General features: G+C 41.9%; 2 protein-coding genes across 6 annotated transcripts; one reads left to right on the forward strand and one right to left on the reverse strand.

The window, feature by feature from the left end:
• Nucleotides 1-448: 448 nt before the first annotated feature.
• Nucleotides 449-17,539, reverse strand: ubr1 (ubiquitin protein ligase E3 component n-recognin 1). Of its 4 annotated transcripts, none has more exons than XM_052085887.1 (47): nucleotides 17,122-17,505; nucleotides 16,269-16,528; nucleotides 14,813-14,891; nucleotides 13,868-13,978; nucleotides 12,490-12,617; nucleotides 12,240-12,378; nucleotides 11,618-11,680; nucleotides 11,311-11,434; nucleotides 11,111-11,218; nucleotides 10,921-11,009; nucleotides 10,741-10,839; nucleotides 10,465-10,622; nucleotides 10,287-10,386; nucleotides 10,071-10,199; nucleotides 9,805-9,985; nucleotides 9,676-9,728; nucleotides 9,445-9,555; nucleotides 9,286-9,351; nucleotides 8,905-9,006; nucleotides 8,763-8,826; nucleotides 8,569-8,693; nucleotides 8,446-8,498; nucleotides 8,249-8,351; nucleotides 8,121-8,169; nucleotides 7,839-7,993; nucleotides 7,230-7,329; nucleotides 7,041-7,144; nucleotides 6,867-6,947; nucleotides 6,589-6,770; nucleotides 6,305-6,510; nucleotides 5,820-5,919; nucleotides 5,269-5,421; nucleotides 5,073-5,173; nucleotides 4,898-4,997; nucleotides 4,670-4,818; nucleotides 4,525-4,580; nucleotides 4,336-4,432; nucleotides 4,173-4,240; nucleotides 3,381-3,528; nucleotides 3,074-3,161; nucleotides 2,855-2,991; nucleotides 2,231-2,339; nucleotides 2,091-2,147; nucleotides 1,940-2,017; nucleotides 1,693-1,863; nucleotides 1,508-1,609; nucleotides 449-1,237 (listed from the first exon to the last, which is right to left on the reverse strand). In XM_052085887.1, the coding sequence occupies exons 1-47, from the start codon at nucleotides 17,164-17,166 to the stop codon at nucleotides 1,096-1,098; spliced, it is 5,223 nt and encodes a 1,740-aa protein (XP_051941847.1). In that variant the 5' UTR covers nucleotides 17,167-17,505; the 3' UTR covers nucleotides 449-1,095. The 4 variants fall into 4 exon arrangements, with proteins under 4 accessions (XP_051941847.1, XP_051941848.1, XP_051941845.1 ...); XM_052085888.1 differs by having other exon boundaries at nucleotides 4,898-4,994; nucleotides 17,122-17,502; XM_052085885.1 differs by having other exon boundaries at nucleotides 10,741-11,009; nucleotides 17,122-17,539.
• A 486-nt stretch (nucleotides 17,540-18,025) lies between these two features.
• On the forward strand, nucleotides 18,026-24,226 carry atxn3 (ataxin 3). 2 transcript variants are annotated; one of them, XM_052085924.1, is made up of 11 exons: nucleotides 18,026-18,288; nucleotides 19,377-19,541; nucleotides 19,607-19,651; nucleotides 19,737-19,822; nucleotides 19,914-19,980; nucleotides 20,048-20,135; nucleotides 20,230-20,335; nucleotides 20,443-20,606; nucleotides 22,267-22,408; nucleotides 22,683-22,738; nucleotides 22,816-24,226. In XM_052085924.1, exons 1-11 carry the CDS (start codon nucleotides 18,265-18,267, stop codon nucleotides 22,860-22,862), a joined length of 990 nt encoding a protein of 329 aa, XP_051941884.1. In that variant the 5' UTR covers nucleotides 18,026-18,264; the 3' UTR covers nucleotides 22,863-24,226. The 2 variants fall into 2 exon arrangements, with proteins under 2 accessions (XP_051941884.1, XP_051941883.1); XM_052085923.1 differs by having other exon boundaries at nucleotides 18,029-18,288; nucleotides 20,206-20,335.
• The last annotated feature ends 214 nt before the right edge of the window (nucleotides 24,227-24,440 follow it).

Consider the following 24,440-nt stretch of genomic DNA (forward strand, 5'->3'; position numbering starts at 1 on the left):
GAGTTCAAACAATTTAAATCAACAACCAGATACATCCACAATCCATCCCATTTGTTTCTGTATTGTACACTTAGACTGATTTTTATTATCATATTGTGCTATCAAATAGCATAAATGCACAAAATTCACCTTTTTCCAAAGGGTAGCATACAATGAAAAGGTGGTCCGATAACATAGTTTTTGTTTGCTTGAAGCAGTGATGAAAAGTGTCGCTGTTAATCAGGGGAAGGTCACAATCAGTCATTCAGGGATTGTGTAGGTAGTGCATGTGGAACGTATTGAGTGCTTCACTTTTTCCATATTGTTGTTACAGCCTCATTCTAAAATGGAATATCATTTCTCTCTCAAAATTCTATAAACGACACCCCATAATGATGTTGAATTTTTTTTTTGTAGGCAAATTTATTAAAAATTTAACAAACATGAAAATCACATGCAAAGCTCAATACTTTTTACTTTTTCCCATTTTTATTTTTATTAAATGGGAAAAAAATGTAGTTAAAATGTTTTTGTCATGTCATTATGGGATGTTGAGTGTCGAATGTTAAGGGAAAAAATTAATGTATTCCATTTTGGGATGAGGTTGTAACAATGTGGAAAGAAAAGCGCTGTGAATGCTTTCTGGATGCACCGTGTTTTATGTGATTTGTTACAGAGAAACCCCTGAACGGGGTTCAATTTAAAAGGAAAAAAAAAGATGAGGAAATCGGTAGTTTCTGAAAGATGCAAGGCTTGTGAGATATCAACATTTTTAAATGTTCAAGTGACATCACAACATGAAGGTGATTGAATGTGAATCTTAATCTACTGTGTCTTTTTTTAAGTCTCCACTGGCAGGAGATTATTTGCATTCTCAGAGATGACAAATTAAAACAAGGCTAATGCGCTTTGTTCATCAACTTTACAACCTCCATTTCCTTCTTTCCCTCCTACTCTTCTTTGTCCGGCGCTTTCTCTCACTCTCTCTTCGCTCCAGCAGGAAGCTGGGGCTTCCGAGAAAGCATCAATGTGCGTGCGTGTACGCACGTCGTGGGGGGGAAGCGGCAGACAGCAGCTCCGACGGCCTCGGTCTGCTCTGACCAACTGGTTGCAACATCACAACATTTGCCAGTCAAAAGCAAACATGACGTTGACCAGCTCCAGGCTGCAAGCAATCTCCTCCAGTATGCAGTGAGTCTGCCACATCTTCTTCAACTTCCTGTAACGCTCCGGACAAAGGTGCAGCGGATTGCCCCTCCTTGGGAACAAACAACAACAGTTGATTAACATATGGCGGATTTACTTTTGGTCTAAGGAGTGCCTACTCAGCCAAAATTTACCAATCAATTACATGTTTGATATGCCCACTTTTGAGTGAGTGAGCTCCTCTGCACACCTGTCACACGGTTATTACCAATGAATTCACATAATGACCACCGCAACACAATATGTATTACTATTCTTTTGATTCTTAACATTATTATTATTATTATGACAGCAACACAAGAACCAAATAGAGATCCTTTACCCGAGATGAGGATCAGTCTCGCCATAGTCATCCAAATAAGGAGCGGGATATGTGCTTCCTCTGGTCTTACTGGCCATCAGTACAATTTCACACTCTCGTATCCTGACAGGAGGTCGAAATGATATTACACGACAAAATTGTGGATACATTGAAAGAACAATTAATATTTGGGTCTTGAAACTCACCTGAGGAACATGCCCACTCCTGCACCACAGGTGGCGGCATGTGCGGTGCAAGCACCCACATCTTCTCCATTCAGCTGACTGAAGCAGCAGGAGCTCTGAGAGCACAGCATGGCGCCACAGAATAGGCACAAAGTGGGATGTTTCCTTTCGTCATCTGCGGACTTGGGACACCTGAGGGCAAACAAACAAGATTGAGTCCTCGAAGCCAAAACTTTCCTTTGGAATGAAGGAAGTGTGCTGCACATACTGAAAATGGCTGGCTTGATTGAGCAGAGCGCTATAGTCCTCTGGGAGGTCGATCAGTTGATTTCTTCTTCTTGGGTATCTGTTCCACAAGAACTTGCTGACTGAATAGGAAGTTTCTAGCGTGGCTCAAAGTTAAAAGGCAAATAAATTACCTGACTGTTTGAGTTGTGCCATTCAGATGTTTGGTTATTGCTGGGCTGCTGCACCACCTTAAAAAAAAAAAGGGAAAAAAAAGTTTATTTCAACATTTATGTTTACAGACAAAACATGATTGCAAAAATTAAACACCCACCGATGCAACAGTGGTGCCACGGTGTCTTTGTACTCCTGGAAAAGTTGGAACACATTCGAGGGCAGTGCCAAGTAACTGCAGACTGCCTCCATTTGACCTTGACAAGAAACTGCAACAGACAAAATGTCAGCTTGGATGCTTCAATATACTGCAAGATCAAGTTAGATCTAAGGGGTCCTCAGTTTTCAAAGGACCAGACATATGTAAGAATACTTAAGACTTTTTTGGTTTATACTGTAGCTCAATTCCGATTTCTTTGCCCATATGTGATAGGTATCAGATTTTTTTTCCATGCAGTGTGAACAGTACAATTACAATTGTTTTCAAATCCGACCTGGGCCTATTTCATAGGTGAATATAAAAGTATGCAATGCCTCTGCAGTATGATATCATAAAAAACCTGAATTAGGCATTACACCCTGCATTGTGAACGTACCCTTATATTCATTAAGTGGTAGTTTGGAATGATAATAAGGTCTTACATAGTGCAAACTGAAATCATAAAAATAAAAAATAAAAAATGGCCGGGGCATTCTTTTTTTCCTCTGGCTATTTGTATCAAGGAATGGGTCAGAACCCTTATAACAGTGAGGATTCACTGTATTGTACTACGGCTCCACCCACCAGAAGCACAAAAAAGCTGCTCCGGAGGACGAACACCAGTAAGACAGCTGAAAAAGAGAGCCGTACAGCGCAGAAAAGATGCGATTCCCGTCTTCACTTTTTGGGCCAAAAAGCTACCGCATACATCAGGAAGAATCCTGGAAAGAATATGATAATAAGATAAGACCAGTCTTGTCTTCGATTCAACAGCTCTCAAGAACAAGAATTGGTCACCTGTACCTTCCAGTGTTTTGTGATACAGCAGCGTATAGTTCAGCTGCTGCTCTTGCCTCCTCTGTTTCCTCGTCACCCACCACTACAGGGAGGTCTGCACAAGAAAGAATCATTTTTTTCTCCAAAATCAGGTTCTTATGCTGTGTCTTAAGTGAGTAATTTTTGTCAACCACTTTTTATTTCTTTACTCGGTTTTTCTTCTCAAATGTCAGATTTTTTTCCCTTGAAAATATCCATTCATAACTGTTTCCAGTGATTCACGCGGCATCGTGAGCAGAATTATGAGAGCTGGTTGTGTTTCCATTATGTTTACCTGTTGGGAGAAGCAACACCTGCAGCACGTGAGCCATTGTGACCAGATGGAGGGTGTATAGGTGGTTGTAGGCTGAGCTGACAGCAGAAGGCTGCAAGTCCACAGTCTCCTCTTGGTACAGCGAGGGCAGAGACAACACTAAACCCACCTGGAAAAACACGCACGCGCACACACACGTACAAAAACAACTTTAGTTTTAACTACACATAAATACTCACTTCTTGCAAAGACAAAGGCGCGAATGTACATCTGAACAACTCCAAACTGATTATAGCCCATCAATATCAGAGTAAGAAGAAAAAAAAATCTCTGCAATTGGGGGCCAATTTCATCTTTCTCAATTACCCAATTTCCACTCAAAAAAAAAAACTCTCCCCAAAAATATGCATTCGTTCCCACTTTGGAATGAAATAACATTAGATATTCATCATGTGTAGCTCTACCCGTACAGAAGCATTTGAGGAAATTATAGGTCTACACTCAAATATGCAGCTGATATTCTCAACAATTGAGTACGGTATTTAAAAATAGCTCCCAACTAGCAAATACATTAATGAGATTAACAGAGGTGAAGATGTTTTTTTTTCCTCACAATGAGTGCAAATTAGCTCAGATTCATAGTTTTGCAAAAAGAAATAGGTTGTTTTTGAAAAAAAGCAGAACTTTTTTTTCTCTTTGTGTGCTTCAAACAGTAAAACTTTGCAATTCTCACAAAAACAGTGTAACAATAATGTGTAATATAAACATGGTAGCAGTTACCATCTATTCACACGGACACTGAATTGCACTCACCAGAAGATGGAAGAAGTCGACTTCCAGAATAGAAGGGGGGTCATTTTTGCTCATGACCGGAAGCAGAACTAGGATTTGAGAATATTTCATTAAAAAAAAAAGGTCACACAAAAAAAAAAAAAAACACCGGAATGTGCAAATGTATTGTGTTAAGAAGTTGTACCTGCTAACATCTCAGTGAAGTGTCTTTGGATGACGGCCTGGGAGCTTTTAATCCTCTGTGCTGCCGAAAACTGAACAATCGCTTTCATGCCTGCCAGCTGCAAAAGAGAAGGCATTTCAAAATGAATGCATGAATGCAATGCAAAGCTCCAAATATGATCTTATAGATGTGCTTGTGTTGCAGACCAACCTGTCTATTTTGTAAGGACCCAAAGAGTGGCTTGTCCTCTTCTAGCAATATGTTCTCTGTGTAGACACAAAAAACACACATTGAGAATAGTGTTGATGGAGAATATAAAGCAGCTTTTTATGGAAGCGGGAAAAAAAAGTCACACCAATCGCCTGAAGAGTGAAGGCACATGTGTTCCAGGCCATAAGGGGCACACGTGGGCACAGCTCATTAGGTACAGTCTGAAGTCCGACTCTATGGACCGCGGTGGCGCACACAACCAGCATCTCTGCTATACTGTCAGAGAACTTCCTCCTAAAAAGAAGCAGTTGAGAAAATGTTTCGGGATCAAATTTGAAAAGGACAGAGGACATACAGAAAGAGGATCTCTCACGGTTTTTGGACGCCGTAACTCAATAAGGCTCTGAAATCCGGCTGACCTTCTCTGCATAACACTGCATCGCAATCATTAGAGCCTTCCATGTCACAATCTGCTGGAAAGCATGAGGAATTTCACGATGGTGTCCCAGTACTTTTCTTCATATACTAGTGGAGGGATCTGCTCTCACCATTTTCCTGCAGGGGGCACTTGAGTCCTTTAATCCTGGCCTCAAGAACATGGATCCAGTGAGTCAGAGTCAAATGTTGACCAATTATCTCAGCGTTTTCACTACAAACACAAACAAAACCAAGTACGTACATGAGATCATACATAAAGTTGCACATGTGTAGCCCTCACTAACAAAGGAGGTGGATTGGACTCACTAGTTGAATATGACTGGCTCCAGGGGGATGAGAGGGACAACGGTGTTGCAAAGTGACTTGCACAGAGGACACAAAAACTCCCCATTCTCAAGGTCGATGATCAGTTCAGCATGGAGACGGTTTCTGGTTGTGTTCTGGACTACTTCAAAATATCTGTATTGGAAAAAAAACATATGTTATATGCTCTTTACTAGGGATGGTCATTTGGCTTGATTTCCTTCATCAGCAATGAGGAACATTAGAGCTCATTTAACTGATCACAAAGAACGGAAGAATCCCTCTGAATGTTCTGAACTCCTGCTTCCGTGTCAGTGTCACACCAAGCAAATCCAACTTGTAACTCAACTTCCCATAGTTGATGTCATGTTGTGCTTTTTAAGATGGCAAACTGGAGAATCAGCACATCTGCTGGTTGTAGCCAATTAGAGCACTCTCCTTTGCACTTGGTTGTTTTAAGTATTAGTCAACAATCAATTCCACACGCTGCACGCAATTGTTAACAATCAATCAACCAATGATGATGCTCATCCATACTCTGATTAATGACTTACTTCTGCCAACATGTGGCGTGCATGACGTGTCCACAGCTGCCTGTGTGGGTGCCTACAGCCAGATCAGGAGGCATGAATGTTGGGTATAATGTTGCCGTTTCTTGAAAGAAAAAAAAAAAAAAAAGCAAAGCACAAAATATCTTTAAGATATATGCGGGATATGAAGGCATCTTGGCATCAGACTCTTCCTAACATTGTGGTGAAGTAAGAAATGAATTATCGATATGCTAATAAAAAAGAGAATGAGTTCATATGACGTTACATGTGCAAAGAGATTATTCAATCTGAAGGACAGAGCAAACTTCGACGAAGATAACTTCCATTTGCGATTCTGGAGGTGGGGATATCTCGGAGACTATGCACAACCCCTAAACTGTATTTGTCCTTTTGTTGACCGTTTTACCAATTAGGCCAATAAAACAACATTATATTTAGTGGTGGCCAAAGCCTTGACTCGCTGCATGTGTCCATGAATGGAGGCTGACCGTCTGCGCTGCTGGTGGGCATCTTTCCTCTGCACTGGGTCAACACCGTAGATCTCTGCACACACGCAGTTAGTACCATGGCCGGAGCCTGGGACGCCACTTCCTGCTCCTCCTGACAGAGAATGCAGGTCAGCACCTCCCTCTCGGCTAGGGTGGACCCTCGATGGGGCCCCACGGACACACAGAGCTCCTTCTGCTCCACCGGACTGTCGGAAATGTCGATAGCAGAAATTAAATGGATGAAATTAACATTTGAAGAGCGTTTTTGAAGCGGCTCTCCTCACCTCTCTGTCGATGTCAGGGGCTGTCCCTTCATGGCGCTCTCTGGCATGTTATCATAAAGCATCTTGTGGGACTCAATGAAGTTTTTCTGCATGGCTGACATCTGGGCCATGATTTTCTGGCGGTGAAGTTTGGCTGCTTCGGCCTTTCTTTTGCGCTCAGCTTTTTCATTGTCCTGAGCACTCTGTGGCAAAAAATTAAAGAGAGACACCGATACTGCTCACTTTCAAGCCAAAAAAATAACGTCTTATGTCGCAATTATGTTGCAGTACATAATTACCTCCTCAGGCTTGCTCGTCTCCACACTCATGGAAGTTGTTGGAGTGGACTTTTCTCTGAGGCACTTGACAATCTCAAACATCTAGCAAAGAGACCCACACAATAAAACAATGCCCACTATAAAATAAATTTGATTTATGGGTGCTCAGGCAAACTAGTGGAAGGAGTACGATACCTGTAGTACCCATTTGATCATGTCTTTTTGGGCTTCAAATGAATGAATAGCCTTAATTTTCGAGAGCAAGTAGAAAAGAGACGTGCCCTCTTCGAAACCGACTCCTAGAAGACAAGAAATAGAATCGCAAGTCGCAGAAAATGACAGAACGCTTTTGCATTTGGCACATCTGCAAAGAAATTGACTTACCGCGAGCCTTCCGGCTGAAATCAAAGGTCACTTCCTCTAAAGTGCGGTCCTCAAGTTGGCCTTTTTCTTCAAGCAAAGCCTGGCCAATAAGGTGCAGGGCCTGTGGGATACAAAATGAAAGTGGTTTTGTAGACCTGTCCCATGGTTTAAATGTTTGTCCGTGGGATTTAAATGAGTGATTGGTTAAATCTAAACTACATATTGCTAAACGAAAGCAAAGAGAAAAAAATAGAATGCATCTGTAAGCTTTAAAAATGAGACTTGAGAGTTACATGCTCGCCCGCGTGTTAAATAGCAGTTTCTCATAAAATTGAAACTGAAAGAGCTCAAAATGCACAAAAGAATTTCTGACCTAACATACACTTGACATGGAGATGTTAAAAATGTATTGTGTATCTGTTGTGGTCTATCTTTCCTACTATTTGACATTTAGCTGTATCAAAATGACTGCTGTGAAAATGTTAAATCTAAGTTAGGTAGCGGTTGCCTCAGGCTTTGGCAAAGTGCTGTCACCAGGAAGCTGCGTTGTAAACAAACATCAATGGAAACATAACCTCCTTAATGCAAACGCCCCAAGAAGCATCACAAAGACCCGTGCAGTTTTGTTACCCGCTGAATCATTATTTCCGTCCAATGTGTAGACTTTTCCTCGGCTGCCCTCTGCAGCACGCGTCTGAGGACGTGGACAAAGATGTCACAGCAGAGGAGGCGTACGATGGTGGAGAAGGCCGCACAGAAAGGAGGCGGCACCGGAGGACACAGAGCTGAGCACAAACAGTGGGGGGTGGGGGGGGGGGGGGGGAGGAATCATCCTTCAGTCCAAGCAAGAGCTTCATAAACAGATGACAGACAAAGGGAGGGTGGCACAGGTGAGACACCAACAGCGGTCACCTTTATCGGCACCTTCGTGAGCACGTCTCTTCTTTTGCGACTCTTCAGCCTGCAAAAGATCAGAAAAAACAAAGAGTCATGTGACTGATATCAAACACGATCTTCAATGTGTTAATGAGATATGGTACCTTGCTGTGCTGTGATCTTGAATAATGGTAGAAAAATGGGTTGAACTCGCCCAAATACTCCCTTTTCACCTCATATAATCCATGTCCTGACACACCTGGTTTCCTATATTCATAAAGGGAAAAAAACCCCACATAAAATCTGCTGAAAACACCCCGTAAACAAATATCAGGTATTGATTTTGAAGTCAACTACGTACTTGAATGTGGCGACTTTGTTGATTACAGATTCGAGACCTGTTTCGTGGCTCTCCTGCAAAGAATGTGTTGTTTATTTGCAGCAATTTTACCTCCACAGTATGAAACATGGTAATGCGGCATACGTTCTCCGGCAGGCCTTTGACCAGGCTACTGTGTGCCATGGGTTCAATGCATAGCAGGTGGATAACCTCCCTCATCGTCACATCCTCTTTGGTCACGTTCGTGACACCGGGGACGTATCGCTCACCTGCAATTATGTTGGTCAGTCACAACATTTAGCATCAACTAAACTAATATGAGCCATAAGTTGCAGTACCAACTATGACGATAAGGAGATACAGCATCTCTTCTGTCAGCCGATTCCACTGCAACAATTCATTCTGCAATTGTAGCCATGTCGTCAATTAATACATGCATTTGAGCGTTACCCCCGATGTTGACTTTGAAGCATTACTTACGTGGTCTCTGCTGCAACACTTTCCATTGAAGAAATTAAAGAGCTCAAATCTTAGTAAGAGCAACATGAGAAAATGGTTGGCATCCATTCTAGAAGCCGCTATCTGCAAACAGTGTTTGGCAAGTTATTTCCAAAAATGGATGAGATTGAATATTTCAAATAGGTTTATTATAAGATTACCGGTACTTCATCTGACTTGCAAATGTTTTACAGTACTTCTGTTATTTTTGCGGCTACTTTCACCAAAAAGACTGCAGAATTTAGTAAATTAATAGAATGGTTACTCCCAAAGCGGTCCGAAAAATCTGAGCGAATAGGGTAAATGAAGATAACACCATATTATATGTACCAGTATTTTTTAAAAATGATTCAATCAACCAACCTGAAGCATAAGGATGTCTTTGTCATACATTTCGTCTCTGCATTTGACATCTTGATAGTAGTAGACCTAAGCATGGGGGGAAAACGGGTAACTTCAGGAATTACAAAAACGTAAATGGACGCGTATATACAGTATACTTAACAAAAAGACGCATCACACCTGGCTGACCAAAGACAGTCCATTCCTGCGCCACATTTCAGCTGATACCTGTGCAGCCAGCACCACACAGCGCAGAGGATGCTCAACCAGGCTGCGAAAGTCATTGCATTCCTGCGGTAAAAGGGGAAAACGTGAACCCCATTTCCTTTAACTTTAACAACCAATCAATCGTTCATTCAAAAAAAAATAATAATAAATAAATACATAAACAATCAGCACCCAACAACTTACTTCGTCAAACAGTTGATCACGTAACCCATTCTTGCAGATGATAACATACAAGCCTAGAGACCATAAAAGACGAATAAGTTGATAGAAAATATACATGAAAAGGACCAGACAAAAATAGTTAAAGTCCACCTGCAAGCAGCCTGGAGAGGGGTACATGTATGCTGACAGGCTCCTGTGACACTTTGTAGGGCCGAACATGAAGGATTTGCTTGCACATGTAGTAGTCAGCAGCCTTTCGGCGGAAGGGTTGATTGTTGCATTGCAGCAAGACTTTGCGGCAATCTCTGAAGGCTTCCAGCAGAATCCTGTCCTGCAGAAGGAAGGCGGCAAGACAAAAAGCAGAGATGCTCAACAGAATATTGGGAGATGGTAAGACACAGTCGATGGCAACTCACATCTGAAGAGCACCAGTCTTGAAACATCGCGAGAATGTGGCGGAGCTGGATTTGAAGCGTAAAGCCGGCTTCCCACTCAGGCTCCACAGCAATGTGTTGACCAAACTGACATTTAACCTCTTCCATACCCTAAAAAACAAGGGTCACCTTTCAGAACAAAGGTCGACATTCACCATTGATTGAGATAACAGTTGGTAGATGTCATAAATCATTTACCTGCATGCATTTGAGAAGGCCTAGAAAGGCATTGAAGCCCTCTAGAAACTGTTTCCGAAGCTTAAAATTCCACATTGATGGTTTACTTATCAGAATATACCTAAGAGAGAGTTTACAACCCAGATGAGAACAAAAAAGGAAAAAACGTGTTGCTAAAACTGCTACTTGGTCAAACTACCTGAGGTCATGGAAAATGGCCTGGATACGGGAGAACTTGTCAGAATTGTAACCCAGGAAGGAGAAGCGATTGTTAACATCCAAATGCTCCAATAACAGCGCCATGACTGTATTAACTATCCTTGTAATGACGTTTGTTTCTTCAATCAGGTACCTTGCCTGGAAGAGGGACAGAAATACACCATCGAAGCAGAGTAATTTTTTGAGGGCATTTTTCCCCCTTATAAAATAATATCTATGGCTCTTCAATGATGTTAGTAAAACAAAGTGTAGTCACCAGTGTGGGCACAGTGAAGATCTGAACGGACAGCGCAGTAATAGAAATATTCCGTTCATGATCATCATCGATGAAGTTATTCTGCAGATCCTTGTAAAGCTTGAAAAGACCACATATTTTTTCAGAAAACTGTAAAAACACATCCACCTTTGAGTACTTCCTATTTGGTGAAATACTCACCTTTGTGAATTCAACCGCGAAGAGCCTCTTGAATTCCGTCTCCATAAGCATGCTGCAGAAAATCAGCTCATGTACAATCTTGCGTGCTCCTTTAAGAAAGAATGACACATGTTCCCATATCATGTAAGTGTATTTAATCACCAAATATGGAGGTGGTGTCTAATGACCCCTAAAAGTCAGTGCTACTTGCCTTTGTACAATGTGGCATCGAGCAACATGAGCCTGCTGATGCAGCAGATGCTGCTACGGTCTGTGTTGGGCTCCAGCGCCACCCTGCAAAAGGCTTGTCTGAAGCCCACTGCACACAACACGCAAGAAAATGGTCACATGACGCAGAACAAAGCACTGTTGCTGTCTGACACTGACGTTGTAGTGCATGCACAGCAGAACCTGAATAGCCGATGATCTTCTGGAACCAGGAGCCGAGCCGCAGGGCCAATGTTTGGTGAGCCACGACAGCAGAGTGCAGCACCTCCACACGCAGCGGCTGTAGGGAAACGTGCTCCGAATTGTACTACAGCACAAACAAAAACATTGATGGATGAGTGAGGGGTGAATGGGAGGGGGCTTTTGTTGCAGTGAATTTGTTTTAGTCAAAAAGGGCCTCCACATGAAATAACAGACCTTCTCAGGTTAATTTGAAAAGGTCTGTGCTCTGCTGAATGACATTCAATTTGTCTATGTGACCAGTTTTTACCTTAATGAGGCGTTGAGCATCCCGGCATGAGTCCAGACTTCCTCTCTTTACTGTCCGCCGACCCTGTGCAGTATAATTCAATCATGCTTCTATGAAAACAAATTACGAGACAGTGATATTGCAAAGGTGTTGATGAAAATGGCACACAGCCTGGAAAAAAATGCAGCATAAAACAGACATATACAGTGGATAGAAAAAGTATACGCACACCTTTTGAAATGCCGGGTTTTCGGGGAAAAAAATAATAATAAAGGAAATCATTTCATTTTTCTGCTACGAATATTACCTAGCGTTTGTACAACTCAATTTAAAAAAAAACAACAACAACAAACTGATGGTTGTACAAGTGAATACACCCTCAAAATTAACACATCACATTCAAACTCATGTTCAATGAGAGTGCAAACAAACCTGACACCATTTAATGTGCACACTTGTACAAATAAATTATCTCAGTTGTTTATTTTGACTTATTTTCTCTAAAATATTGCTCTTTTTTTTTCAATTCAGCTGTACAGAATCCAGTTCGCATTAATGGTGGAAATTATCTATCTTGGTCTCTTTGAATTACAAAAACAATGGTACCGAACAGGGGTGTGGAGACTTTTTATATCCACCGCACCTCCTTGTCAATAATTGCCGTGTGATTCTGCGCTTCAGCCTGATCACAGTTGACAGACCGCTGCAGAGTGTAGATCACATGATCGTATGAATGGTGCTCATCATTGTACAGCACACAGGCGTATGTGTTGTCCTTTTCCCTGCACACACGAGAACATACTCTGTTAAGATGAACACATGCTCTGCTGAGACTTCTGATTTTTATACAAAGTTATATGCAGTTCGTGTGTGTGAGATGAACTGGGCCGTACTCAGGTTTGAGGGGAGCTAAAAGTTGAGAGTCCTCCGCCCAGTCCAGGAAGTCTGTGAAGTAGTTCAACAAGACCCTGAAGAGCATCTCACTCCGCTCACACAGTTCCGGCTCCAATGTACACTCATCCTAGAAAACAAATTTCCAGTAAAATACGATATTGCTCTAAAAAGTCTAATAATAGGGCTCCTTGGTTTACGATAGATCTCTGTTTACAATGGCGGCGATGTAATAAGACTTTGAAGGCAAGTCAGAATTACAGTAAATATATGCATGAAAACACCTCGAGACCTAAAGGGGCAAATCAATCAATCAACTAAGCCGCTTTATGCTCACGAGGGTAGTTGCTAAACTGGTTGCCAGCCGACACAGCAGGACACACAGACAATCAAATAAAAAACTAAGTATGGCAATAACTCAGTGTCTCGTCTTTTGCCGTGTGACAATTTATTCTTACGGCCCTGTCAAACTAGTATATCATTTACAACCTTGAGTCGAGTTGAAAAACGTAGGTCACAGGCTGAGGATCCTGTGTTCTATTTTACATGAGTATTTGCCTGGATCTACTGGATTCATTTCCTGTGTCGCTAGCAGCAAGTTTATGCTTCAAACAAGGTTAAATAATTTCATGAATGGGGAAAAGAAATATCTGGCCCTGTGACATTGCTGGGAAGTGTCACAAGAGCAAACATTCCTCTCAGAGGCTAAATATTTCATAGAAATGTCGAACATTTAGCACACTGGGCAAACAAACATCCAGCTCGCCTGTACTCTTTGCTACGTCACATCAGTGTGTGAGAAAAGCACTGAAATCTACCATATTGTAAACACAATGCAAAAACAAAAGTGGGTTTCCCATGCTGCGTGTGGAAACACTGAGGCGGCCGAGCATATTGGCTTTAAAAGTAAAGGTTTGATTACGGAAGACAATGAGCCAAATTGATGTCAGCCATGCCTCCTGCTCATAGAGGCAGCTGTTATTTACGGAAAGAGGCGGAATGTCGTCAAGGGTTACGGGATCCTGACAAAGGCAATCTGATAAAGACACGCCTGACAAACAGCAGCTCGGAACATTTAGCCAAAAAAAAAAAAGGAAGTGGAAAAAAAAATACACATGCTCAATATGACGAAACATTGATGCACATGTAAAGGAAATTGTCAAATTTTACCCATGTGACAAATTTTCATCCAGTCTATCAATCAAGCTAGCTTTCAATGTCTATAAATTGAGTATACAATTTTTCTTGAGGCAAAGTCACTGGTAAGAAAGGGGGGCCCTCAGCTTACTTAAAATGAGAAAATAAACATTCCGGGATTTGGTGACACAGAAAAAAATGTCCCTCCCCATGTGCCTCTTTCTACTCTGTTATGTAACTCACCGTCACCATGTCACTGGCCGCATCCGGGTCATGTTTGGAGCAACACGGTCCAATCTTCCAGGCTTCCACGTCCCCACAGTCACAAAAACCCCCACCAGATGACGCGTGCATCTGAGGAAAAATAATTACAAATTATATGTTACCACCTAAAAGAGAAATGTGGTTCAGAAAGTGGTTCCGATTTTCCAGTTCTGAAAAGTGGTGTTATTCTACGCATAGTGTTCACAGGTACCTTGTCCTTGTAAAACCCCCTTTAGAGCACCAAGCAGCAATTTAGAGAGTGAGGTAAAGATGTATGTGAAGATATAAAGTCAAAATTCATTCTAACATTGTGGTTTTACGTTTTCTATAGGTTATCAAAATGCTAATAACAGTCTATGTTTATATGCACTACGTTGTCCAGGAAAGCAGCTTCTGTCACTCAGTAATCACAAGTGAGTTAAACATTGCTGAGAAATCCGTGGTTGCTTAAAATGCCATAAAAATATGAAAATATGCATATTAGAACAAAAGAAAATGTAAATGTGGTACTGTCATTGTTGCTTGTTGAATGGGTTAATCCTTAAGGTTACAAAAACAAGACAAACCATGAATTTCAACAACATAAAATAAAATCTATGAGAATGAAGTCGAAATATAAAGATTAAAAAGTTATACAGTAATCCCTTGTTTATCGCGAGAAGCTGCAAAACAACAGCGAGTCACATAGAGCAACATATACAGTACTGTACTTCATGCATATGGAATTATTTTTATTTTTATGAATGTTTGAAAAAAAAATCCGCGATGCACTGAAGCCGCGATAAACGAACCGCGAAATAGCGAGGGATTAGTGTACTATTACTATTAATCTCAAAAAGGATGTCAAAGAAAAAAAATATTATTTTATAAGTAGATCATTTCAACATAGGACAAAACTCAAATGCAGTTAACGTTTGTACCCACCTTGTAACGATGACTTTTGTGCACGCTTTCCTGAAAGCAGTCCATGCACAGCACACATGTAGGATCTATTGCACAATCCCTGCAAGCATATTTAAAAGCATATCGTCACTGATAAAAGCCTTGGTTGACATTACAGTGATTATCTTTTTATCTAATTTTCTCATCCTCTCACCTGTTACTAGACACGTGTGACTGACAGTGTTGAGCAAATCATGCCGAGATAAAGGTCACCCAGTATAGTGTATTTCGATCGCTACTTTGATAGATACAGTAATCCCTCGCTATTTCGCGGTTCGTTTAGCACGGCTCCAGTGCATTGCGGATTTTTTCAAACATTCATAAAAAAATAAACAAATAAAAGTTAATTGTTCTTATATATACATGGAGTACAGTACTGTATACGTTGCTCTATGTGACTCACTGTTCTTTTGCAGCTTCTCGGGGACCGTTTGGGGACTTTTTTTTTTTAAACCTGTATGTTTATTGGTCGCTACTTCGCGGATTTTCGTTTATCGCAGGTGGTTTTGGTCCCCATTAACTGCCATAAACAAGGGATTACTGTATTACTGTACTGTAATAATACTGTATTATTTATGCCAATCATAAAACTATACTATTACTTTGTGACTGGATGGTCAAGTAGGCAGAGAAGGAACTTCCATCTGCTAGCGCAAGGTTTTCCGCTCAAACGACAAATGACGAGGCAATTAGTAGCATAGAACATCCCCAGAATAAACAATGGTTGTAATGTCTTATTTCGCGGATCGCATCAATAATTTCACGGATCGACCGGGCAAATTATGACATTACAGCTGCCCATGAGTTTGCATGAAATGAAAAATATCGGCCAATGCCAGCCCAGTCGATCAGATCGGTGTAAAGCCTATTTGTAACACACACTGTGAGTGACGTTGTATCGGTCTGTCGTGGTGAAGAAGGAGCTGAGCCAAAGGGCGAAGCTCTCAATTTACCGGTCGATCTACGTCCCAACCCTCACCTATGGTCACGAGCTATGGGTCGTGACCGAAAGAACGAGATCCCGGATACAAGCGGCTGAAATGAGTTTTCTCCGCAGGGTGTCCGGGCTCTCCCTTAGAGATAAGGTGAGAAGCTCAGTCATCCGGGAGGGGCTCAGAGTCTAGCCGCTTCTCCTCCATATCGAGAGGAGCCAGATGAGGTGGCTTGGGCATCTGATTCGGATGCCTCCTGAGCGCCTCCCCGGTGAGGTGTTCCGGTCATGTCCCACCGGGAGGAGACCCCGAGGAAGACCCAGGACACGCTGGAGAGACTATGTCACCCAGCTTGCCAGGGAACGACTCGGGATCCCCCAGGGAGAGCTGGAAGAAGTAGCTAGGGAGAGGGAAGTCTGGGCTTCCCTGCTAAAGCTGTTGCCCCCACGACCCGGCCCCGGATAAGCGGTAGATGATGGATGGACACTGTGAGATCATTTTGGAACCTGCAAGAGTAGACTGTCTCTCCCTCTTTGAAGACGCGTCCGCAGAGCTGGGAAGACGAACTGCCCTGCTTGAGCTTCTTCACACCTTCATCGGGATCTTCACCAAATAGGAAGTACTCAAGCGGGTGGAGGAGGAATCTCTCAACTTGCTCCTCTTCCTCATTAGGGTTGGGCTCCTCATTTTGGCAGAAGATCTGTGGCACCTGCCTCCTCAGGTAGGTGTATAGGGTCAGCTTCAGATCGGTGGACGCGTGCCATTCCTGGAAAACAACACAATTCAACATTGATTAAAATGGAAGATAAATTCGAATGATGTTTCCTCAGACAAATACTGTATTCATCTGTGTTGCAATCAAGGTGAAATTGTTTAATTTTGAAGCCCTTCTCCGAGAATAAGTGTGGTGTAATGTGTGTCAATGAAAGCAGAAGTGATATTTACTTTATAATGGTTTTTTTTTCTCTGACACCAATATTTGTGATAATACGGGTGATTGTGACACACAAACACTCATCAGCGAGGGAGAAAAACAAGGTGACATTCTGTTTAGGTGAAGTGTGAGAAAACATTGCTGACGAAGCCAACCTCCAACAAATTAACACGCGACTCAGTCTTGTTATTCATGGGAATACAGTAAAAACTCAAACACCCACCACCTTTTGAGGAAAATGTGAGGCACCGCAGACATATTTGCGAGAGTGCACAAGCTAAGTATGCTCGCTACACGAAGTAGAACGACATTTCAGCGCACCATATGTGTAAATTGAGCGAGGTAACCAACATATTTAAGACCGACACTTTCTCTCAAAATGCCCATGCACCGTGTCAGTTGTGTCAGGTTGTTCGAACACATACCTTTATGAGCTCCGCTTCGTCAAAAGATTTATAAGCCTCCGCCATCTTCCATTTGCCGTAAAGGAGACAAGAGGGGGTGTAGTTAATGTTGCATTCCAGAGAAGTGAGAAGTAGGATTGGTCACCAGTTGCGGCCACAGAGACCCACTAGAGAAACCCTTGTTAGTTCAAAACATGCGGATCGAGCCGCCATCTTTAACCGGGAGTCCCAGACCATCTGTCAATTCACTTGTATCAGGTGACTAGTTTGGCTCCGACAAATTAATCATAATTGGTATAATTCTTTACCTATTTTGACACGGATTGCTTTTCTTACAAACATCACACAAGCAGCTATGATATCTGACACGTGGGCAATTATATAATCGGGGCTGTTACGCCACGTTAGTTGAATGTTTACAGTCAAGCGCTTCTGAGTACAGCACTGCATGACTGACGGTCTTTGCTGTTAGGTGCATTGTCCGTGAAGTAATAGTCACAATGTTTCTGCAGAGAGTGTATACAATATGATACTGACTATCCCCACCTTATTTTACGTTACTGTCATTAGCCATGCCCACACTCGTCAAAAAATGGGTAAACTAAGAACAGATTGGGTGTGGGGGGGGTTATACATATATACACACACACGATATACCTTTATTTACATTTGGCAAATTATGAAAGCTTCTTGGAGGGTCAAAATGTGTTGATATGTAAATAAAAATGTATCGTCCATTGTATTGTATCTTTGTTGTCGTCTCGAACAGTTTGAGGTCGGAAGTGGAAGAATCAATTTGGATAAATTCGACTTTGCACCTTCCACGTATGCAGCATAAAATATCGGCATCATTTCAATTAAGCTTACGTCATTTGGGTCTGTGGTTGTTTCATTCTTCCGTTGGGAACATACGAGAGGTGTTTTGTAAACAAAACATAGCCTGGATGAACAGTGCCCTCTAGAGGTCGCCGTTGCGTCCTTTGACTCCGGTGTTATATGTCAGAATAGGTTTAAATAAATGTATTGTATCATGTTGCTGTTATGTACCGCGTCCAAAATAATTATTCGGAAGTATCAATGAAGTTTGGAACGTGGTGACGCGTGTCTGAGTTAATCCGCTAGGAGACGCTGCTCGTTTAGTCTGTGTTGTGACGAGCGAAAGCAATGGATGCCATATTTCACGAGAAAGTAAGTTAAACGTGCACATAACGGCTTTTAACACCACGTAATCGCCCTCAAGTGTGTCTGTAAAACTGGAGCCTTGTTCCAGTGATGTATAAACTACGTTGTTTAGTCAGTGTTTTACCGGTTTGTGATTGGCAGTATCGTTACCCTGTTAGCTATGTTGCTAAAGTTGCTATTCGGTAATTGTGTAAACTTTGTTCACAACAAGAACCCAGGAAGTATCGTCAAGGGACTAAAATTGTTAAACGACGTGGTTTTGTTAAGTAGTTTACCTGGTAAGCGAATGACTCACAGAAGCTAACTGGAAGAACGGTCTTGTAACGCTAAAAGTAACAATGGAGAGGTAATAATTATTTGTCGCCCTGCTGCATTTGCGAGTGTACTCACAAAGAAATTAACAGCCTCGGAATTTTATGATTGCTGATTGATTGTGGTGAGATACAGGATGTCAGTCAAAATGCGTACAAACACGCCATATAAATGATGACTGAGTAAGTATTGAACAAGTATTTGATCACTAACCATAACTTAGAATAGAAAGCCTTTATTGTCGTTGAGATGATGCAGATACTGAGCTGCAACTGTCAAATTTGTGTTGATAAATAATAATTAAAAACACAATATGCAACACGAATATATGCAGTGAATAAATAACCCAAAGGCACACTGGAGTGGAATAATATATGTCCATGTAGCAGAAATTCTTATGGGCAAGCACGTGAGATGAGACGTTTCACGTACAGTATTGTAAATTTAAAGCTGAGGCTCCTCACACAGGTTTTCTGTTGGGTTGAAGTCTGCAGACTGATTAGACCACTCCGTACCCTTAGTATACGGTGCATCTTTTTGAACCACTCTCTGTTGCCCTGGTAGCATGTTGTGTGGCATTGTCAACTGGAAGGCCCACTCACAACCAATTTTCAGGATTCTTGCTGAGGAAAGGAATTTTCATCCAAAATTTACAGTATATGGCTTTAATCACCCTTTGCAGAAAACCTGCCCCAAAACATAATGTTTCCATGTTGTTGTCACATAAATGCACAGTGTTTCCTAATGTTACCAACAAACATGATGATCTTTGGAATGTGCAGCAAGAGGGCTCCCTCTGTGCCCAGCACTGTCTTAACAACCTGCTGCAGGGTGAGTATTTCACCCCCGTGGATCTCTCCTCTATTGCGCATCAGTTGGATGAAGAGGAGAGGATGAGGATGGCAGAGGGAGGAATGGGCAGCGACGAGTACCAAACCTTTTTACAGGTGAGGGAATTTGGAATGGCGGTGTATTTATTTACATTCTAACATTTTGTGCTTTTTCTTTGGAGCAACCATCTGGTAACATGGATGACAGCGGGTTCTTTTCAATACAAGTGAGCTCCAAAGATTGATTTTTATGCTTTTGTAGATTAAACATAATGATAAATGTATACGATGTTTGTGGGATACTCATTATAGGTCATTAGCAATGCTCTCAGGGTTTGGGGACTGGAGCTTATCCTTTTCAACAGCCGGGAGTACCAGAGCCTGATGATAGATCCAATGTATGTTTTTTCAATCATACTTGTTTGGCATCTTAATCTGGATGACCAAATGTATTTGTCCTATTAAAGGTTCCCCTCTGTTCTTTTTCAGAAATGAAAATGCCTTCATATGCAATTACAAGGAGCACTGGTTTACCATTCGCAAACTTGGACAACAGGTGCATGTCTTCCTACGCAAGTGCCGTAACTGGAGTTATGAAAATCATCGTTGGTTTCTCATTTCAGTGGTTTAACTTGAATTCACTTTTGACTGGACCAGAGTTGATCTCAGACACATATTTAGCCCTTTTTCTTGCACAGTTACAACAAGAAGGTAATGTCGTAGCCAACTGGATTTATGAAATTAAAGACTGTGTGGCATTAATAAAAGTTAACATGTGCAGGTTATTCCATATTTGTGGTCCAAGGAAATCTCCCAGACTGTGAAGCAGACCAGATTCTTGGCATCATGAAAGTGCAACAACAGCAGCGGCCAAAACTTATTGGCGAGGCCCAAGCTCAGACGAGTGCAGGGTACATACAAACGTACACAATGGACGATCTAGAATCTTTTTGCTTGAAATGCGTTATTTAAAGCGTTGCAATGAACCTTTTTTTAAAAATCCATGTGCCACCTGCAGCAGGTCATCAATATTGGGTCAGACGGAGACGAGCTTTGGTGTGCAGAGTGACGTTGTGGATGAAGATGAAGAGTTGAACAGGGTTCTCGCGCTCAGCAGACAAGACATTGACGTAGATGATGAGGAGGCGGATCTGCGCAGGGCCATTCAGCTTAGCATGCAAGGTAAAATAACACCTTTGTAGTAGGGCTAGGGAATTCATTTTATCAATTGATGTCAAATTTATTGCTCCGGAGGATTTTTGGGATGTAAAGATTCATGTGTGTGTGTGATTCTGTATTTCAAAATGCATCCTCACTGATGTGCACTACTTACACGAACAACATAGGTGAAAACACAGAAGGGGGCAAGTTTGCAACGACCAGTCAGTGTTTCCGATTTAGCGACTTGCCACTAATCTCACACAAGTGAGTGGAATCATTTTTACATGGTTGCCCATGTGACAAGCAAGAAGCCTGGTAGAGGCGATCGTGGAGTCAATTATGTTGAACATTGCCAAAGAGACGGTCGGTGCCACATTGTAAAAGACGTGATTTATTGACATGTTGGAATCTCTTCACTTGACACCTGTGCTTCCCGGCAGCGCCTCAGAAAAGATCATGAGAAAGCTGCGATGCTATAGACAAGCCAACCCATGCAATGAGAGAGCTTGTTTCAATATAATCATCAATAATCATAATCGTCAAATATTCATGCACTTTAATTAACCCTTTCATGCACCCTGTAACCTGATACCATGATAAGCTGTCCAGTGTACGAACTGCTGTCACTGAAAGGGTGAATGATGTTCACATATGTACCTGTTTTGACAAAAGGTACAAAAAGGGGCGGGGTTTCCTCAACTTATATCACTGCAGGCATGAGCTGTCATTTCGAAATAATTCTGATTCCTCAACGCTCGGTGACGTGGAGAAAATGGGCCGGTATGCACGTGTTACGATTCTGACGGTGATTTAGGATATACATGTGGTCATCTTGTGCGCAGAGTTTGAACATTTCTACTCGTATGTCATTTGCTTTTTCTTGAAGCTAAAGGCACAAAATATTGGAAATAGAGAGGGTGACCTCCTACAAGTACCTTGGTGTTCTTCTCAACGACAAACTGGACTGGTCCACAAACACGGACACCCTGATTAGGAAAGGACAGAGCCGACTCTTCCTACTCAGGAAACTGAGGTCTTTTGGGGTTCAGGGGTCACTCCATAAGACGTTCTATAACTCGGTGGTGGCCTCGGCCATCCATTATGGCATTGTCTGCTGGTCAGGCAGCATCTCAGCCCGGGACAGAAAGAGACTGGAGCGACTGGTCAGGAAGGCCAGTTCTGTCCTGGGTTGCTCCCTTGACACTCTGGAGGAGGTGGGCAACAGAAGGATGCTAACTAAGCTAAAAGCTATGATGGCCAGTCCCTCCCACCCCCTCCAGCCCGCCCTGACAGCACTTGGTAGCTCCTTCAGCCAGAGACTGTTACACCCGCGCTGCAAGAAGGAGAGATACCGACGCTCGTTCCTACCGACTGCTGTCAGGCTGATGAATAAAAAATAATAATAATAATAATAATAATTTTTATCCATTTGTGTTCATATTGTATTTAATTGAAGGATGTTTTTTTTTTTTTCTCTTTCTCCTTTCTACATACATTCTTGCTGCTGGAGGCTGTAAATTTCCCTATTGTGGGACGAATAAAGGATATTTTATTTTATCTTAAATCTAATTTTTGTGTAGTAAAACCTCTGAGATGCTTGGGCCATATCGCCCAGCCCTTGTTTGTATGTCTTTTCAACGATCTGATGAATATGTTTTGTTTTTCCCCATCCAAATTGTAGGAGCTGCGTTGACCAACACTTCTTCAGATTCTGGTAGTGGACATGTGAGAGTGGACGGCGAGGCTGCAGGACAACTAAGAATGCACAATGAGGCACTTACAGCAGATGAGCTGAGGAAGAGGCGGCAAGCCTACTTTGACCGGTGGGCACAACAATATGTGTCGATAAACTGCACGTTTCTTTTTTTCTTATTAGCAAATGTATTTTTAAATCAGAGTGACTAAACCTTCTTGAGTATCCAAACATTCGTGTAGAATACATGACTGTGCAAAAGTCCGTTTTTGTCATGTTGATAAACGTGACATTATTTTGACATACAGTATGTCTGCCTGAATCACTACAATGCGTATTTTTTTTCATGACGTGCAGTAATTGAACTCTGATGATTAAAGCAACTCTTTGAATTATTTTTGTAGGCAGCAGCAACCCCTCCAGTCCACCATTCCACAACAAGCCAACACAACATCTATAGGTAAGCATGATGCAGATCATTACATACTAGAGCGACGCATGAATATTCATTCATAAACTTTGCTGGTCCCTCTCCAGAGAACCGTTGCACTGAAGTGGACCAACAACAAAAGCCCAGCCTGTGAAGGTGGAAAGTGTCTGCTTTTGATGAAAAGCTGTAACGCCTCCGAATTCAGGGGTCGCTTTGCTCCTTCCGCTAATCTACCTTTTTGCACCTTTTGCGAACGTGCTGACATTCAGGAGACGGAACCGATTTCGTCCGTTCGTTCGCTGATGGGCATCAGAGAATGATTAGAGAGAGAAAAAAGGCAGTAAGGCGCCATGATGTTGCTGCCACCGAGGCTGCGATGACGCTGAACTCTGGATGCAGTGAAACAAGTGTGCCTTTTTTTTCCCTTTTAAACCATGGCGCCTTCAACTTCTACTGTATATTATTTCCTAATTTTCTGTCTGCAAGAGATAGACTGTTGTTTTCAAAAGGGTGTTTTTGGTGGGAGCTAAATTCATAGCGCTTGTCCGCTGTGAAGTTGTACAAGCGCTCCCGCGATTCTGTCAAATCCCATTTACAGCAGTTGTTTGTTTTAGTCATTCGTTGTGGGTACCAGGCTACAAAACACTTGAACGCCAGCTCCTAAAATGTCTTCTCATGCAATATCATAATGTCGTGCATCGTTGTACTTTTGAGTTGAGAAGATAATTGAGCAACACCATTTTTCGGTTGGTGTGGCTTGCTTACTTTGTTCATTAGTAATCATAGTACAGTAACTCATATCATTGTAAATTTTTCAGTCGGTCTACTTTGGATAGACGCAAAACCAACATTTGCTGTGGGGTGACGTTTTAAAGGAGACGTCATATTTTCCTGGTTGTTGCTGCCAAGATGTATACAGGACTTTTAAAGGGAACAGGATTTGCAATCCACATCTGATAAATGAATCAATTCATTATTCCAGCAGGATTTATTATCAGTGTCGAAGGTGACGAATGGATGACTTCTGTTTCGACCAGTTCCCTTTAAAAAGGTTTGCGATTGAATTGCGCTGTTTTAAATGATTATGTGTTTCTGCCACCGATCGATTGTGGCCTTCCTTCCAAATTGAATGGTGACGTTTTTTTTTTTTAATGAGCTGTTGATTAGAAATCCAAAGACCACATCCGAGCATTAACCGTCATTGTATTATGGGGCCACTTCCAGCTCTGCTCAAGTGGAATTTAATAAGACATTCAAATCATGTGCAGTTTGACCTCAGGGGAAGGGAGATTCCATGTGTGCTTTCATTTCCCACTTCCCCTTTTGAGTCAATCGTGTGTTGCTTGATTTAAAATGTACAGGTAAGCATGCAAATGAGGACTAGTTTGACGTTCACTTGCTTGTCACTATAAGCACTAACGCATCATTTTGCCATGCTTTTATTCCCTAACGCTCACATTCTGAAAAGTACTGTATATATTCTGGTGATGTTCCAGGATTAAAGAAACATTCACAATGCTTTTGATCATTTTATTCAACTTTTAGCCATAGCGTGCCACCAGTCGTAGAGGTGATGCTGGCACTGGCGGCTGGTGGAGTTTTTCTGGGGGGTGGGTGGCTTTTTAGAAAAAAAAAGAAAATCCTCTGCTTTTTGTCAATAGAATTTAATGTATATTTTAATTAGAAGAAATGTTTTAATTACCCACAATTGATAGAGCATAGCTGGGAAACC

Source organism: Hippocampus zosterae, chromosome 14, assembly GCF_025434085.1.
Source record: "Hippocampus zosterae strain Florida chromosome 14, ASM2543408v3, whole genome shotgun sequence".
Lineage (NCBI taxonomy): Eukaryota > Metazoa > Chordata > Actinopteri > Syngnathiformes > Syngnathidae > Hippocampus > Hippocampus zosterae.